This window comes from Embiotoca jacksoni, unplaced genomic scaffold, assembly GCF_022577435.1.
Source record: "Embiotoca jacksoni isolate LCO1_2020_lvr unplaced genomic scaffold, fEmbJac1.0.p SCAF_12, whole genome shotgun sequence".
In the NCBI taxonomy this organism is placed as follows: domain Eukaryota; kingdom Metazoa; phylum Chordata; class Actinopteri; family Embiotocidae; genus Embiotoca; species Embiotoca jacksoni.
In genome coordinates, this window is record NW_027185252.1 from 6894664 (window position 1) to 6909502 (window position 14839).

General features: G+C 38.2%; 1 protein-coding gene across 2 annotated transcripts in view; it reads right to left on the reverse strand.

Annotated features, from left to right (window-relative positions):
- Positions 1-85: 85 nt before the first annotated feature.
- Positions 86-14839, reverse strand: part of rgs7a (regulator of G protein signaling 7a) — a 47547-nt gene continuing 32793 nt past the window's right edge. Inside the window, exons 5-18 of one of the 2 annotated variants that reach the window (XM_069144476.1) lie at positions 10547-10653; positions 9531-9582; positions 8511-8575; positions 8083-8159; positions 7763-7844; positions 6640-6714; positions 6427-6525; positions 6074-6135; positions 5474-5584; positions 5220-5345; positions 2723-2909; positions 2354-2443; positions 1096-1132; positions 86-905 (exon numbers count right to left, since the gene is read on the reverse strand). In XM_069144476.1, coding sequence (XP_069000577.1) covers positions 1112-1132; positions 2354-2443; positions 2723-2909; positions 5220-5345; positions 5474-5584; positions 6074-6135; positions 6427-6525; positions 6640-6714; positions 7763-7844; positions 8083-8159; positions 8511-8575; positions 9531-9582; positions 10547-10653 — 1154 coding nt within the window. In that variant the 3' untranslated portion in view covers positions 86-905; positions 1096-1111. Of the gene's footprint in view, positions 911-1095; positions 1133-2353; positions 2444-2722; positions 2910-5219; positions 5346-5473; positions 5585-6073; positions 6136-6426; positions 6526-6639; positions 6715-7762; positions 7845-8082; positions 8160-8510; positions 8576-9530; positions 9583-10546; positions 10654-14839 lie in introns of both variants that reach the window. The other variant, XM_069144475.1, reaches the window with a different exon arrangement.

Below are 14839 nucleotides of genomic sequence, written 5' to 3' on the forward strand. Positions count from 1 at the left end.
TTCTGCTCTCATTTCTGTAGTGGCACCTTGTGTGCCTGAAAGTGGGAAAAAAAAAAAAAAAAAAAAAATCCAAGCCAGGCCGTAGTAACAGATAGAGGGCCAACTTTAATAATACAAGTAAGTAAAAGTGTATTTAAATATGGTATAAAAATAAATGCAGGAGAGAATAACAAAGAATTATGTTCTACGTAAGACAGGAGACAGCATTTTTGTAAATTTGAATGTGACTTTACAGGTGCAATGAAAACCATATGTGCTAATTATTGTAGTGCAATAAAATAATGCAAAGCATAATAAATGCACAATAAATAATAATAATTATAATCATAATATATATGTATATATATTGTATATTCATTCTGCACAACACTTCCCATAGCGTGACAAAGTATCTGTGACCTCAGATCATGTAAAGCGATGACATTGGTTAGAGATATCAGTTTAAGCTGTCGTTTTATATTTTTTCTACGTGTTTTTTCTTTTTTTTTTTCTCTCTGACATCATTTGTTTCAGCTGGAAGTGAGAGAGGGGGCGCCGTTCCAGCAGTTACGATGGCAAGAACTGAAACACTGGATTTGACTTTCTTCAATGGCATTTTTCATCTTGACAGTCTGTCAGTGTCCTCACAAGTCCAGCAGTGCCTTCTTTCTGAGAATACTGGAAATATATCAGGTACTGAAAGAGGAGAGAGAAGAAGGAACATCCTCTCCATGGACATGCAACATCCTGTGGACAACAGACGAACAGAAGGCTCGGCTAATCATCCGGCTGAGCCAAGAGCAGATGACAGACAATGACGATGAAGAGATGAGATGGTCCCCCAATCCATGTCCCAGAGAGAGATGGCATTGATTTTAGCATGATGGCACACTACTGGTCGATCTCTTGGATGCCAGTGGTTTCCCCTGCGCTGGAAGAAGAAAAAAAAGGACGGAAAAACGAGGTAAGCAAGTGGGAGGTAGGGTGTGCTATAATAATTGCATAATTTTGTATTGCATGCATTGTTCAAATTTAATGTAGCATTGCTTGTAGCATGTTATTTAATGCTAAAAAGGCAGGATATAACATTATGCATGACTTTATATTGGACTTTACCTGGGAGCAAGAGCCTTCAGAACAAGTTCTTACTTTTCTGAGGATTAAAAAAAAGACGCGGAGGATTCAGAGGACACATATAAATCATGATATGTTGAGAAGAATATGAAGATAAATAGACAACAGCTTTACTTTCAGTCCAGCCTACCTCAAAGACAATAGTAGAAGAGTATTCCGCCATCAAGCGATTAAAAAGTCAAAACTCGAATCAAAACAGACGTGGGGAGCTAGTGAAGAGTATGCTGCCTCTAGTGTTTTGCTTTCACATCATATTTCATCAGAAAGAAAAACAAACATAACTCACACCCAGAAACCGATGAAGATTTAGCAGTTTCTTACTTTTAAAAATAACCCACATATAACACTAAAATCTTTTTTTTTTTTTTTTGCCAGAATCAAAGGCAGGGAAGGTGTACAGCAGGAGGTGGGAGACAGAGTAGGTTTTAAGCAGATAAATGCACCTATTTAAATCCAAATTATTTGATATGTTATGACAGCCCCCCTCTTTCTTCTATTCATAAGGGTTTCTACAAGCTGGTATGAGTCCTGATCAACTACTCCGTCAACCACACCTGAAACAGACTCTATTAAAATGTTGAATTCACTCTCTCTCCCCTCCGGCTGCCACTTTATTTCATGTGCTCTTTGGTTTGACCTGACTGGCATCTTTTGGCAGCTCCACCACATATACAGCTGCATTCGGGAATTTTAGATCCATTTCAGATACGGAGCATTTTTGTGGGACAAATATACTTGATCCTGCATTAAACAATAATTTATGACTCCATGTAATTTCAAGGAGCTAGCAGAGACAAAACCACACCTAAAAGGAAATCAGTTTTTTTTTTACATTTTAGCTTTAGTTTGATAATTCAATAATAATAATAATAATCATACTTTTTTTTTTGTGTGGCCCTTAGTGATTTAAAATTGTTGTATAGCCTTAGTGAGCAGAATAATGTCAACTTTACCCCTGTGGCAGACTATACAGTGTGTATGTATTGTATAGGTAAAAACACTAGCAACTAAATTTCCATACAAATTGTTTTGTATGTTTGGATTATTGGGAATTGACTTATGGGGTGGTTTAATAGACTCCGTAAAGGCTTGTGGGTGCCAAGAGACCATGTTTCAGTGTCAGACTGCAGAGTCAGAGTATCTACCAACCAAGGCATCCAGCATTCACTGTATACTTCTCTACATCTCATTTTATTCAGACATTTGTCCAAAGTTTGGAGTCAGACTTTGTGTTTTTTACCTTCTTCTTTGCCTGTAATAATTCCTGGTAGGCATTGGAACGTATGAATCGGCTGTAAGAGTCACTCTTCATCAACTTGTAGATGTGTTCCTGCAGAGACACATAATGTGAAAATAATGTATAAAAGCAGCAGACACAGGTGACACACAGTGCTGAATAGAAATCAGGAAATGCAATGTTCCACTGCTCCCCCAGACAGAGCTGTGATTTATAAATGAACATGGTGCTGTCCTATGTGTGTCACTCTGCAGTGTTTAGAGAAACATCCAGTGGAAAAAAATGAACTTTTATCTACACTCTTAAATTGTACAACAGAAATTAGCTGTGGATATGATTTAATGTAAATGTACCATTTACTAGTTTACTCACCTGTGCGTCCTCAAAAGCGTAGCGTCCGGGGTCTTTGACATTCTGGGTGGTTTTGTCGTAGCTCTTAGAGTCCACGTTGATGGCACTGGGCGCTCCGGGGGCCAGAAACTCCTGCCAGATCTCCTGAACCCGGGTTGGAACTTCTCTGATGGGACGCTTCTTTAGCTCCTGGACCGCTAACCAGAACCTACAAACCACGAACAGCATGATTGTTGCCTGTTGATATAGTAGTTCGAAACCAACATGGAAATTCCACAGTTAATCAGAAACACTTAATAGTTTGTAATGATAAATGGGTCCACACAGTTTCACAATCCTACCATTCATGGACATTATCCACTGACAGCTGGTAGTTAAAAGATTCAGCAGCCATTCATTTTTTAAAGTCATTGGTAAAACCAGTCCAGAAATGACATCTTTTAAGAACGAGGGCTTTAGCTGAGCTCAGGGTGCATTGGGTTTTAAAAATAATAAAGACTTTAACCTCTGCATCTCACGAAGTCTTTTCATATGCACACGTTTATTTGAAAAACTTATATCTAATTCAGTGATTTCTTTTCAGAGCACCCCTTTTGACTTTAGATGTATTACATTGAGGAATTTGTTCCATCATCTTATCATCACATCATCACAAAGGAGAAAAAATGTAAAACAAGGTAAGAAATGTAACAGTAACTGCAAAAGGATCTCTGCAAAAGTTTACTCACAGGGAAACATCAGCAGGGATGGATTGTAAAAGTAGACAATTACGGCACCACGCAACAAGTTTAATTCAAAACAATTGCATGTTAATGTGGGTGGATATATCCCTAAATGTTAGTCTTCCTCTTGTTGAGTTAAAATTACGCTGAGCTGACTAAGATTTAGACTGGAATTACTCCATTATCAGCCGTGGGCAGGAAACAATACAGACATGTACCATCAGAGGGAGCAGAGGAGCCATCCTGCACACTGGAAACTCTGTTCACATTTAGCTGTTTGTATGCACATCTGATGCTCTGCAGTATTCCTGTTACCATTAATATATTGATTAACACAATAGTCCTGTGTTATTCTACCCGGCGCTACAGTTGTGCATATTTTAAAAAGGCTGCATCCACTGGCTCTCCCTGCTTTGATTAATATTACCATTAATATCAATATTTAGTACTGCTCTTGGTTATGTCTTATAAATGAGAAAAGGGAATGACCCCAGTAATAACAGCGACAGCTTTGGTTTTGTTGTTGGTATGAAAATGTACCCACGATTATGTGAGTAATTTGTACAGACAGTAAAGACCCATTAAAGTGACATACTATTGATCATGTCTCTCATCATCAGAGAATGACAGAACACTGATTCCTCACAATCTAACCACATGGACAGAGACAGTGAGATTCCTGCAACGTATAGAGTGTATGCCTCTGTATAATGTATGTGAACGTTTAACTCGTATGTGTGTGTGTTGGGAGGGAGAGAGTGTGAATTAAATCCTCCACAGTCGCTCTTGTGAGTGTGCGTGTATTACATCACGTCGCAGTGACAAATAGCAGTTCCCATAGTCACCAATGTGTGGACCCGTGTGGGAAGAAAAAGTTGCTTCCACAAATGTTTAAGTGATATATTTTAGGATTCAATTGTGGTTTGCGGTTGAGGTTTGATTTTGGGATTAAGCATGTAGCTGTTATGGTTACATCTTACTTGCTGTGGTAGAAAGTAACTAAGTACATTTTGAGGTACTACCTGAATATTTCCATTTTATGCTACTAATTCAATTCAGTTTTATTTATATAGCGCCAAGTCACAACACAGGTTATTTCATGGCACACTTTATTCTTTTACTACACTACACTGCAGAGGCAAATTTTCTTTTTACCTCGCTGTTCTTCCTGGTTGCTTTGAAGACTAATAAATTACATATTAAATGTAGGATCATCATATAAAATATGATGAATGGTTTCAGATTAAACTCTCTGTTACATATTCATAATGTAGTTAAATTACATTTATCTTGACCAACTTCAAAATTAAAATGCTGCACACATGTTAATGGGCCAAAGACAAGAATAAAATACTAAAGACAATATCCTGATACTCTCAGTGAGTACTTTTGCATCTGATATATTTTAAATAGATTCTGCTTATAATACTTCTGTATTATGAATGCAAGACTTTTATTTAAAAAAAACTGAGCATTTTTATACTAGTGTAACTATTTTTTTTTTATCTAGTTAAAGGATTAAGTACTCCCTCTACCTTTATAGGTCTTTAAATGCACTTATTGACTTAACATGACAATTCTATTTAAGTTATGGATCGTTGTTTATGATGGTTTGTTGACATCACGGTGGAGGGAACATAGCAGCAGAAAAGTCCCATAGTTTCAATTACAATCAGCTGAGAAAAAAACTCATGATGCATGTGATTATTTTTCACATTTATGTTGATATTTCAGTAAAAATTTATAGACATAGGCTTGCGTGTGTCAGTGCGCATGAAGAGTGTTTCATCCTGTACCTCAGATTCTCTGAGCTGAATTCAGACTCCAGGAACTTGAGGAACTGCTCCCTCCCCACAGGATCTTTGAGAACCTCGTCGATGCCAAAAGCCCACCTCTTTACCCTCTGCTGGCCCGGCTCCTTACTGGAGGACAACACAGATCAAGTATGTGTGCCACAAAGCACTCTATCAGCTATAAAAAAAATATATTAACTTCACTATGTATCCATCTGAATATCTGGATTCGTCTTTCTGTGGTGACATATACCCACCTAGCTTCGAGCTCCCAGAGCGTGGTGTCATCTGAGATCCAGGGGTTGGATGGGTCTGAAGGCGTGAGGAAAGGGTCGTATTCAACGTACTGCTCCGTGTAGGCCAGCAAACTGTTTTTGAGGCGACGCAACAGACAGCACATGAAATACATTAGTCTGTATCACTGCTGTATCACAACCTAGTTATCCCATCTGGTGAAATGATGCTCTACGCCTTTCTGTAAGTGATTATGAAGGGGTTGTATATTTGTATGTCCTAACACACAAAAGGAGAGGTGAAGTCCTATTGAGAGTCAATATATCAAATGGAAATGAAAGGTACTGTAAGAGGGTCTGACAAGAGGGATTTGGACACAATAAGATGGAGAACTCAGTGCTGACCGTACGTCTCTTTTCAGTAAAAGAAATAACAAATTGACACTTTGTGTGACATCCAGTATCTGACATGGTCAACGCTGACTACGACTAAAGGCATTGTCCGGGTCCAAACACTCCTCAAAGTCATTGGAGTTCCTAATTCCACGCCATGTTAGGCTGTTTAAAGGCTCAATAAACAGATCGATGGCTAAACTGAATAAAGACACAAAGGACATTGCTCACCTCTCTGCCACTTTGGACATTTTCAGTCGATGCCTGTCTAATTGCAATTGCCAAAAGGTGATCTGAAACCACAGCAGGGAACAATTAGCATTCAGCAGTCTAGACAAACTCAAAACAAATTGTTTATACACCCACTGCATGCTATTTTGTATTATTTTACTTTGTGTGCTTATAGTATATAGTCTGTACTATATTGTGTTTGATTATGTATGAATCATACTTTTTTTTAATTAAAAGTAGAGTCAATACAACTAATTGCATACAAAAAATGGTGTATCAATAGGTGCTAGCATTGACTTCAGATTGTTAAAGATCATGTCTTTTATACTAGTGACTAGTTAGACTAGTCTAACCTGTTCCTGCAGTTCTTCTTCTGTAGGCTGCTTGGCCTCTGGAGCGGGAGTGTGGGTTGGGCTGTGGGTACGGATATCATTCTGCAGCCCATACACAGACTACAAAAAAACACAAAAATAGAAGAGTTATATGAGTAGTAGTAGTAGACTTATAGCTGCAGACAAGCACAATGAGGAACAATAAGCCAGTAACAGTGCAGAGGAGGACTGTACCTTTCTAGTTTTGTGAGGATTTTTCATTCTGGAGGATTTCTTTATGTCAACTTCTGTTGTATTCACACATCCAGGCTGTGAGGAGAGTGAAGGGAATAACAGAAAACTGTGAGGATTTTCATCCTGTGTTTACGACTTTAACTGATGATACTCATCATTATCATACTCTTTAGATAGACTATGCTCCAACACCATACTCTATATTATACAATAGGATGATGCCACAATGAGTGACGGTGCAATTTTTCCACAACTATACAGTGTGCGTTTGTTAATCAAATCCAGTATGCATTGCTGGGGTGTGAAGGGATTTTAAGAAGTCTCCAGGACAATGTGTCAGATGCTGGTTAATTAAACATAGAATGCGCCAATTCTAGCAAAACAAGTAAACCAGCGGGAAATCTGAGTCTTAGTGTGCAAATACTGGCTGATTGAACAAGTGGTCTAATCTCGGTCTCTTCCAGAAGAACAGAGCTAAGTAGCTTGACTGTGTCACTGTGAAATTAGAATTAATATTGATTATGTTGCTCCAAGGACGCATAAATTGAACTTGTTATTTTCCAATTACACATTGAGCAGTGGCTTTCGCAGAAATACAGCAGAGGAGACCCTTTAACCTCAGGGGGAAACTAAATGCTAATACTAAGCAAGTGTGCAGGAACAAGGTAAAGAGCAGCGCTGAAGCTGATGTGTTGTGACAGTTATTGATGGGGCATTTCATGTGTACGGCAAAGGCAAACACATAACGGAGGAATCGCAGCATGTTCACCTCTTTTCACCACTTAAGTGTTACAGGAAGCACGTATAGCTCGCATACAGTATGAATTGTATAATCTATGAGGTGCTTGTAATTACATAACATTTTCAAAACATGATTTCTTTGTCACACAGCTCCCCTACATCGTGTGAAATGTGTGGAATTGATTAGAATAACCCACAGAGCATAAATGATCGACCATATCTACGCAGTAATTCTGTTGATTTGGGAGGTGAAGCGGATTGTGGTCAGTGTGAGATTATTTCTTCAAAATTATTCATTTATACAGGAACAGTTAAGATTATGTTGACAATATCAGCAATGATACCAGTAACAGCAGAGGTGATTATCAGTAATTTCACTCACCACTGGTCTGTGCACGTCCCAGAATGCTCTTTCCTGACTGTCGAGAATTTTCCTCTCAATTTTGTCTCTTTTCTTGTCGACTCTGGATAAAATAAAAAGAGCTCAGAATTGTTCGACAGAGCGTCTAGCTTAATCTAAAACATGTATGACCCATTTGCTCCATCACATGTTCAATGTGCAGTTCAATGTGCTGTGATGTTGTGTGCTGGTAATTGCAGGAAAGCTGTAGTAAACCATTAAGTTTAATCATGTCATAATGAGGGTGTAAGAGGACTCACTCAAAATGATTTAATGCATGTGTGGTTCTTATAGAAACCTACTTCGCTTGTGCCTCTGCTTGCATAAAAATGAACTCCCATTTCCTGGCGAAAGCTCTCTGTAGCCTTGCTAAGCTCTCCTGTAAGTAAAACAAAAAACAAACACGAAAAGACAGACTTTTGAGGAATCTGGGCCAGTTATGTTTGCTGTACAAGCTGTGTACAGTGCATGGCTGGATACCATCGTTTAATGATACCTGCTCACATACAAAAGAAAAAAATCCCTCAGAACAACTAACCCAGTGACTTATTTAATAGCTTCGGTGAGAGAGAAGTTACAAATTATGCAGTGACACACAGAAAAACAAATGTTATCATTGTCAGGATGAACAAAAAGACAGGAGAGAAGCTGTGAGAGTAGTGCCAACACAGGAACAGAACTGATATGTGAAAAAGGGGAATGCTGACACCAAAAGACCTCTTCCACTTACCGCTTCATAGTCTGCAAGCTCCAGACGTGCTTTATTTTGCATTGTTCTTTTGCAGAGGTAAACAGCTGAGAGACACAGACAGAGAGATCGGTAGTAAAGGGAGAACAGGATCTCAGCTTCACTTTAACAGCTTTAAGTGGCCCTGTGTTTATTCATTTAATCCTCTCAACTGCACATTTAAAAAGGCCTGCAAATCTCAAAGGTCATATACTGTGCATGGTGTGTTCGGATCTGTTATTGTGTGTGCTTGTGTGTGCACGACTGACTTTTGAGGTCTTCCTGCACTATCATCATCCCCTCATCTCTTTGTTAACTGACCATAATGTGGGAGCTTCATTTTACCATTAGACTGTTTTCATTAAGGGGCATCGTTCACGTGAATCAGTTGCTACATTTAAGACCTTCTAACTTCCCCGAAACCTCACAGGATTATTCCCACAGTGAGCATTAGCCTTTTCCTCCCCTACAACTGAAACAACAAATGAAAGACCTGCAAGGCTGCTGCTATTCACCAAACCATTTTTGGCATTATGAAGCTTTATCTCCACTCTGCTTGGCTGTAACAATGAAAAGCTCATCCCTGTATAACCATTAAAATGTTCAGCCAACTGTGCACAACAGGTGCACGCATACAAACTGTGAAGCATCAGTCAGAGACTATGACTGAGGCAGACACAGTTGACTGAGGTTTGACAAATACTGAAAATATGACTGTATGAAATTCAAATAATAAGAGAGGATAGAGTTATTGCATGCCCATACACTACAGCTGATTCTAACTGTGGGCCAAGCATTTGAGTAGAACTGAGTGTGATTGTTGTGTTTCTATCTACCATCCAGGCACTATTATTGCAGCACTTGTGTTTCATCTTTTGAACCTATGGTAACTTCAGCATTAATAACATGTCTAGGTCAAATACTGTTTATGCACTACACAAACAGTTTCCATCATTAGCCTCTTAAAAACACACCAAAAATGCACAAAGTATGTATTTGATGCTAAAAGAGCAGCTCTCTCACCATAGTCTGTGTTTTCTGGTTCCCAGCAGTTTGATGGCCAAAAGTATGGAGTCTGTGGGGAAAAACAGGTCGTTAAGAAACAAAACTGACAGTATACAACTAACCACATGGTGTTTCAAGTCAAAGAGCGCACTGCCATGCGAGGTGGGCATGCAGTCACAGTGCTGCATCTGTCACCATAAAACATTTTGTTGTGTAATGGGCTTGGCATAATGTCTGAGGCTCATAAGCTCCTTTCAGAGAGTGCTTAGAGCAGACACCGGCATGAATCTCAACCCTCCTTGAGCAGCATTGTATGGACTGGCTTCAGATGAGAAGCGATTACACATAAAAAGCAAAGTGAAGCCGGACACTAACACAAACAGCCTTAGACATTGATTTACTCCTCTTCTGTGTAGTACACTTGGGGGAACTCCCTTGGTGGAAAATCACTTAAACTGTCAATTCCATTATTTACATTCAGAAATGTGCTTTTTCCCCCCTTTATTCATGAAGCAGTGAGAATTATTAAGTACAGCAACACCCAATTTATCTTCAAAAGCATGCAAGGAGCTTCAGATTTTTTTATATATATATGAACATCAATACAGTATGTTTCAAATCTATTAAATTTATTTTTTTTCTCTAAAAAAAAAAACGAAGAACAGTTTAACGCACAAAGAATTCTCCTGCAAAGGTTTCATCATGTCACATGACTAAAGATTAAAACTCATACCTAAGTGGTTTTCTCTAAGATACATGTGATGACATGGTGTATCATGTTAAAGAAAGGATTGCACAATCCCATGTATACAGCCCTACCATGGCTGAAAGAGTTACATAAAACCTGTCTGACACAATATGCCCCTAATCAAAATGTGGATAAAGGGAAAGAATACAGTCAACAAATTCAAGTTTCCAACTTTGTGTTTTATTGGACCTAGTCTACTGAGTCATAGAAAGAGAAATGATAGAATATACATAATAAAATCCTCGAATGCAAATTAAAATCAGAGCATTTGTAGTATTATTCTTACCTGAAACCTATAGAAAGTGCCATCATCTTTGAGAGTAAGGACGTGGTCTGAGATGGGAAAGAAGTAACCATGTGCAGCCATCAGAGTTCCTAGGTGAAGAGCCTCCACTGGGAGAAAACAGACAAAAAGGCAATTTACAACTTGGTACACTTGTGTTTGTTCAGTGTTTCTGACTACACATAGTCATTTTGAGGCTAAAACAACCTCTCAGGAGCTGCAGACACATTACGGTAAGCGCAAAACTGCATTATATGGATATATTGCCCCTTTCCTGCAATTTTACCTGGTAAAAATGGCTGGGTGAGCTATAATCTTTTACCCCCATGAATGAAATCAAGTCATTTTGAGGCATAGCCTTTCCATAATACAGCCTTACCATTTAAAGTTTGCTTGGAAAAATATCCAGACACATATAATATTTGAGGCTGCATATTTGCATATCATAGAAGAGTGGACTATTGGCCTTGGCTGAGTTACCTTTTCGTTCAAAAATCTGTTCAGGAAATAATTCCAAAAGAATGAGATGTAGTGAGAACTAGTTTATTGATCTGTGCTGTATTTTTGGAACAGAATTAAAGCTACCACACTGGTATATATGCCAATATCTTTATTCACTACATAATACTCATTTGCTAATACTTTTACAGGCGCTGAATAATTGTCTTTAATATTTATTTTATTTAAAACTAAAATATCAGCCCTTTTAATTATATAACATATTTTGACCATTTTCAGGTTTAAAAGAACAGTCTGACAAAACATGCTCCTTTTCTTTCTTTCACACTCAAATGAGTACACCCAGCAGCCGGTTAGCTGTGCTTATCACTAAACAGAAACACATGAAAAGAAAATCCACCAGCACCTCTGAAGATAAAAAAAAATAACAAATTATAGCTCATCTGAATAATCTGCAGAAAAACTGAAGTGTAAAACTGACAAATCACTGCTTTATGAGGATCATGTGTCAGATTTATTGGACAGTAACAACCTGCTGGTTGTCTGGTCAGTTGCTCAAAGCCCAGAAGCAGTCCTCCTACACATAACCTGCTGCAAAATGTCAAATTGTTGGGTTTTTCATTTTAGAGTAAAAAAAAAAAAAGATATGCATAACATTCTGTTAATTTGTGATATCTTGAGTTAATTTCTGAGTTTTACAAGTGCCTGCTGGGGAATTTAACATTTGTCAGACCTAGCTCGTGCTTCCCCCTGCCATTATGCTAGAAGCCATTTAGCTGATGGTTGTAGCCTTGACAGACAGATATGAAAATCTTAATTCTCCACCAAAAAACAAACAAATCAGCATATTTTCCAAAATATCAAACATTTTCTTTAAGAATCAGAGTGAGAAGGCTCCTTCTTCCTTCCTTAATTTAAATTCTAACCGACTCTCTTTACAAGCACTCTTTATTCACTTTGAGGCATTAAAAAAAATAAAGCTGCTTTCGAATCTCACTTTTTCATTAAAAAAAAAAAATCTCTGACTACATTGCAATCAATAGTTCCTCATCACAGGTGCTTGGCCAGCCGGCTTCTTTTAATGTCCCACCGGCTAATTCAACTTCATTCACCGTTCATCCCCAGGTACGAATTCGTCCTTGTCAAAATGGCCAGAAAGAACATGGGGACCTGAATTAGGAGCAGCTGCTTTATTAGACTCGGCTTTGACAGAAGGGTATAGGCAGGTCTCCATTCCCACCAAACAGCACAGCAGGAGGTGTCGCTGATTAGCACACCTTCAGCCGGAGAGGTGGAACTCATCAGTCAAATCACCTGTTGTTGAGCTTAGTTGGAGCTCCACAGCACATGGTTGACTGTCCCTGATTTAAAACCATCAGATAATGAAAACATGTAATCATCATCAACTGTGTGTCTCATCTGCCACCAGTTATTCCCTGCTGTTCTCAACCTGCAAGTCCCTCAGGGTGTCGAGACCTATCTTTCATGTTTCGTTTATGTTGACAGTTCTCCATTTATACTGACACATTTGTTCAGTATGAACAATAGCCTACAGGATGCAGTTCATTTATATAGTGTTTCAAATAATAGTGTTCTTGTCTGCCTCTTCTAAGTCATTTGATTATTTGTTTAATCTTTAGTGTAGAGCCCAGGGGAGGCGAGCAGTAAACTGTCTTAATACACTAATAAGCTGAGAGATACAAAGTTTGAAATGCTTCACTAAACTAAATAGGCAGAGCTATGAATGCTATAGCAGGAGCTTACTGTATGCGTGCACAAAATATGCACATCTCTGCCCTCACTCTTTTAACACACATACATACTGTATCAGTATACACCAAGTGCATGTGTGAGAGATATAAATATAGATTAGCTTTTCCTTTACTACTGAGGTGACTATCACAGCTTTGAGAGGTCAGGATGATTATGTGTATGCATGTGTGTGTGCGTGTGTGCATATCTGTGACTGGGCTCCATTCATTAATAAATTATGACTCATAAGTTATTTAAACCTGCTTACTTATAAACACATCCCTTCCTCTTTATTCTCTGTAGTATTTATTAAAGGTTATATTTTGGTGTGTTAATCAGTCAGAAGGAGAAAGAGTCCCTTGACCCTTATACATAATGGATGGATGGATGGAGAAAGAGCCAATTTATGTTTACAGGGACAGACTAGGCCTGTGCACATCTTCTGCATCTGTCCACAGAGGCAAATGCAGAAGAATTCAAGACATTTACAATAAAAAAAAAAAAAAAAAAAAAAAAAAAAAAATCAACCAACTATCTATTCAAACCATAAATTTTTTGGATTTTTATCTCAAACACGATGCATTTCCGATAATGGTAAAGTCACTAAAGTATGAAGAATGACATTTGCAACAGTGCTGTTAGTGTGTGATGTCTCCTGTTCTACTTCATCTTGTGTGGCAGCAAGGGCTAATTCAGTATTCTGTATAGAAAGTGTACAGAATGATTGGCGCAAAAGAATCAATAAAAAAAAAAACTTTATCAGACTAATGTGATGTTGGGTTTATCAGGGGATAAACAAAAGATTAACCACGATTGTTTTTGTTATTTTACTACTAAGAGTCTATAAAGATCAATTCCTGGTAGCATGGGAACTCCTGGCCTCCATTTAACATAACATAACATAAGCTTTATAGCTGACAAAACATTGGACTGCAATGAGTCAAGTTGTGAGGAAAGGCTGGGCACGGAGTCCAGGGGGAAAACACCCTTTGATTTCATCATATTACCAGCTCTGTGCCAAAAACCCAGCAGTTTGGAGCCCTGCCAAGTTGAGTGTGGGAGTATTCTTCCAGCTGAGCTTCATCTAAAGACAAGGAGCCAGATTCTGTATTTGTATTTTGATGAGTGTGTTGTTTGCACTGTGAGCTGTTTGGCGATGTTGAGGTGAAAAAGTAATACTGTTTAAATCTGTGGAGGAAAGTAAGCAAGTACACAGCACAGGTTCTTAGATGGTTAGATAATGGTCTGAGGCCCAAACAGATGAAATTATCCAATATTTCATACAAAAGCAAAGATTAAAGAAAAAGAGATACAAATTTGTGGATAAAAACATTGTTATTTTTCCTCTCACAACTCCTCAGATTTCTATTGTGAGCCTTTTCTACAAAGAGGTGCTTTTACTTCAAGTAGATTTTGCTGACAATACTTCTATACTTTAGTACATTTTTTTGAGGACTTGTAATGGAGCCTTTAAGTAAAGTAAACAAGTGCTTTCTTCCCCGCAGGTTTTTAGTTAAGGAGGAAGACAGAATGGATTCACACAAATACGGTACCATGTGCAACCAGGCTATGAAGGAGACTGATAAAAGAACACTGACGTTAGATGTCAGACAAAAAAAAACATCTAAAACTGTGGAGGAGGACTTTTGATGCCGGAATGTTTGTTAGCAAATCAAATGCAGAGATAAATGACAATAGAATGACAACACATTGACAAATAGGACGATAATGAGTTCATCTGGGCTGTGTCAGTATATTATCTGTGGCATGCATTTAGCAAAAAAAAAAAAACTCTCTACCCCAAGTCAACTTTGATATAAACTTATCTGCCTTTACATAATAAACTTGTTTCTATTGTGCTGAGAGACACATTAATTGCATTTCACTTTGCTGTGTTTGTCAGCCCCACCAGGAGCTGCTCAGTCCTAAAGTCACTTAGTTTCACTGAACACACTGTTTACCACTGCAGGGCAACTGACAGCATGTTTTGTGTCTGTGCAGCAAAACAATTGACAGATTTTTTTTTTTTTTTTTTTTTTTTTTTTTAAGTCTTTAGGGACAAAACATCTGTTTGTTGACACATGC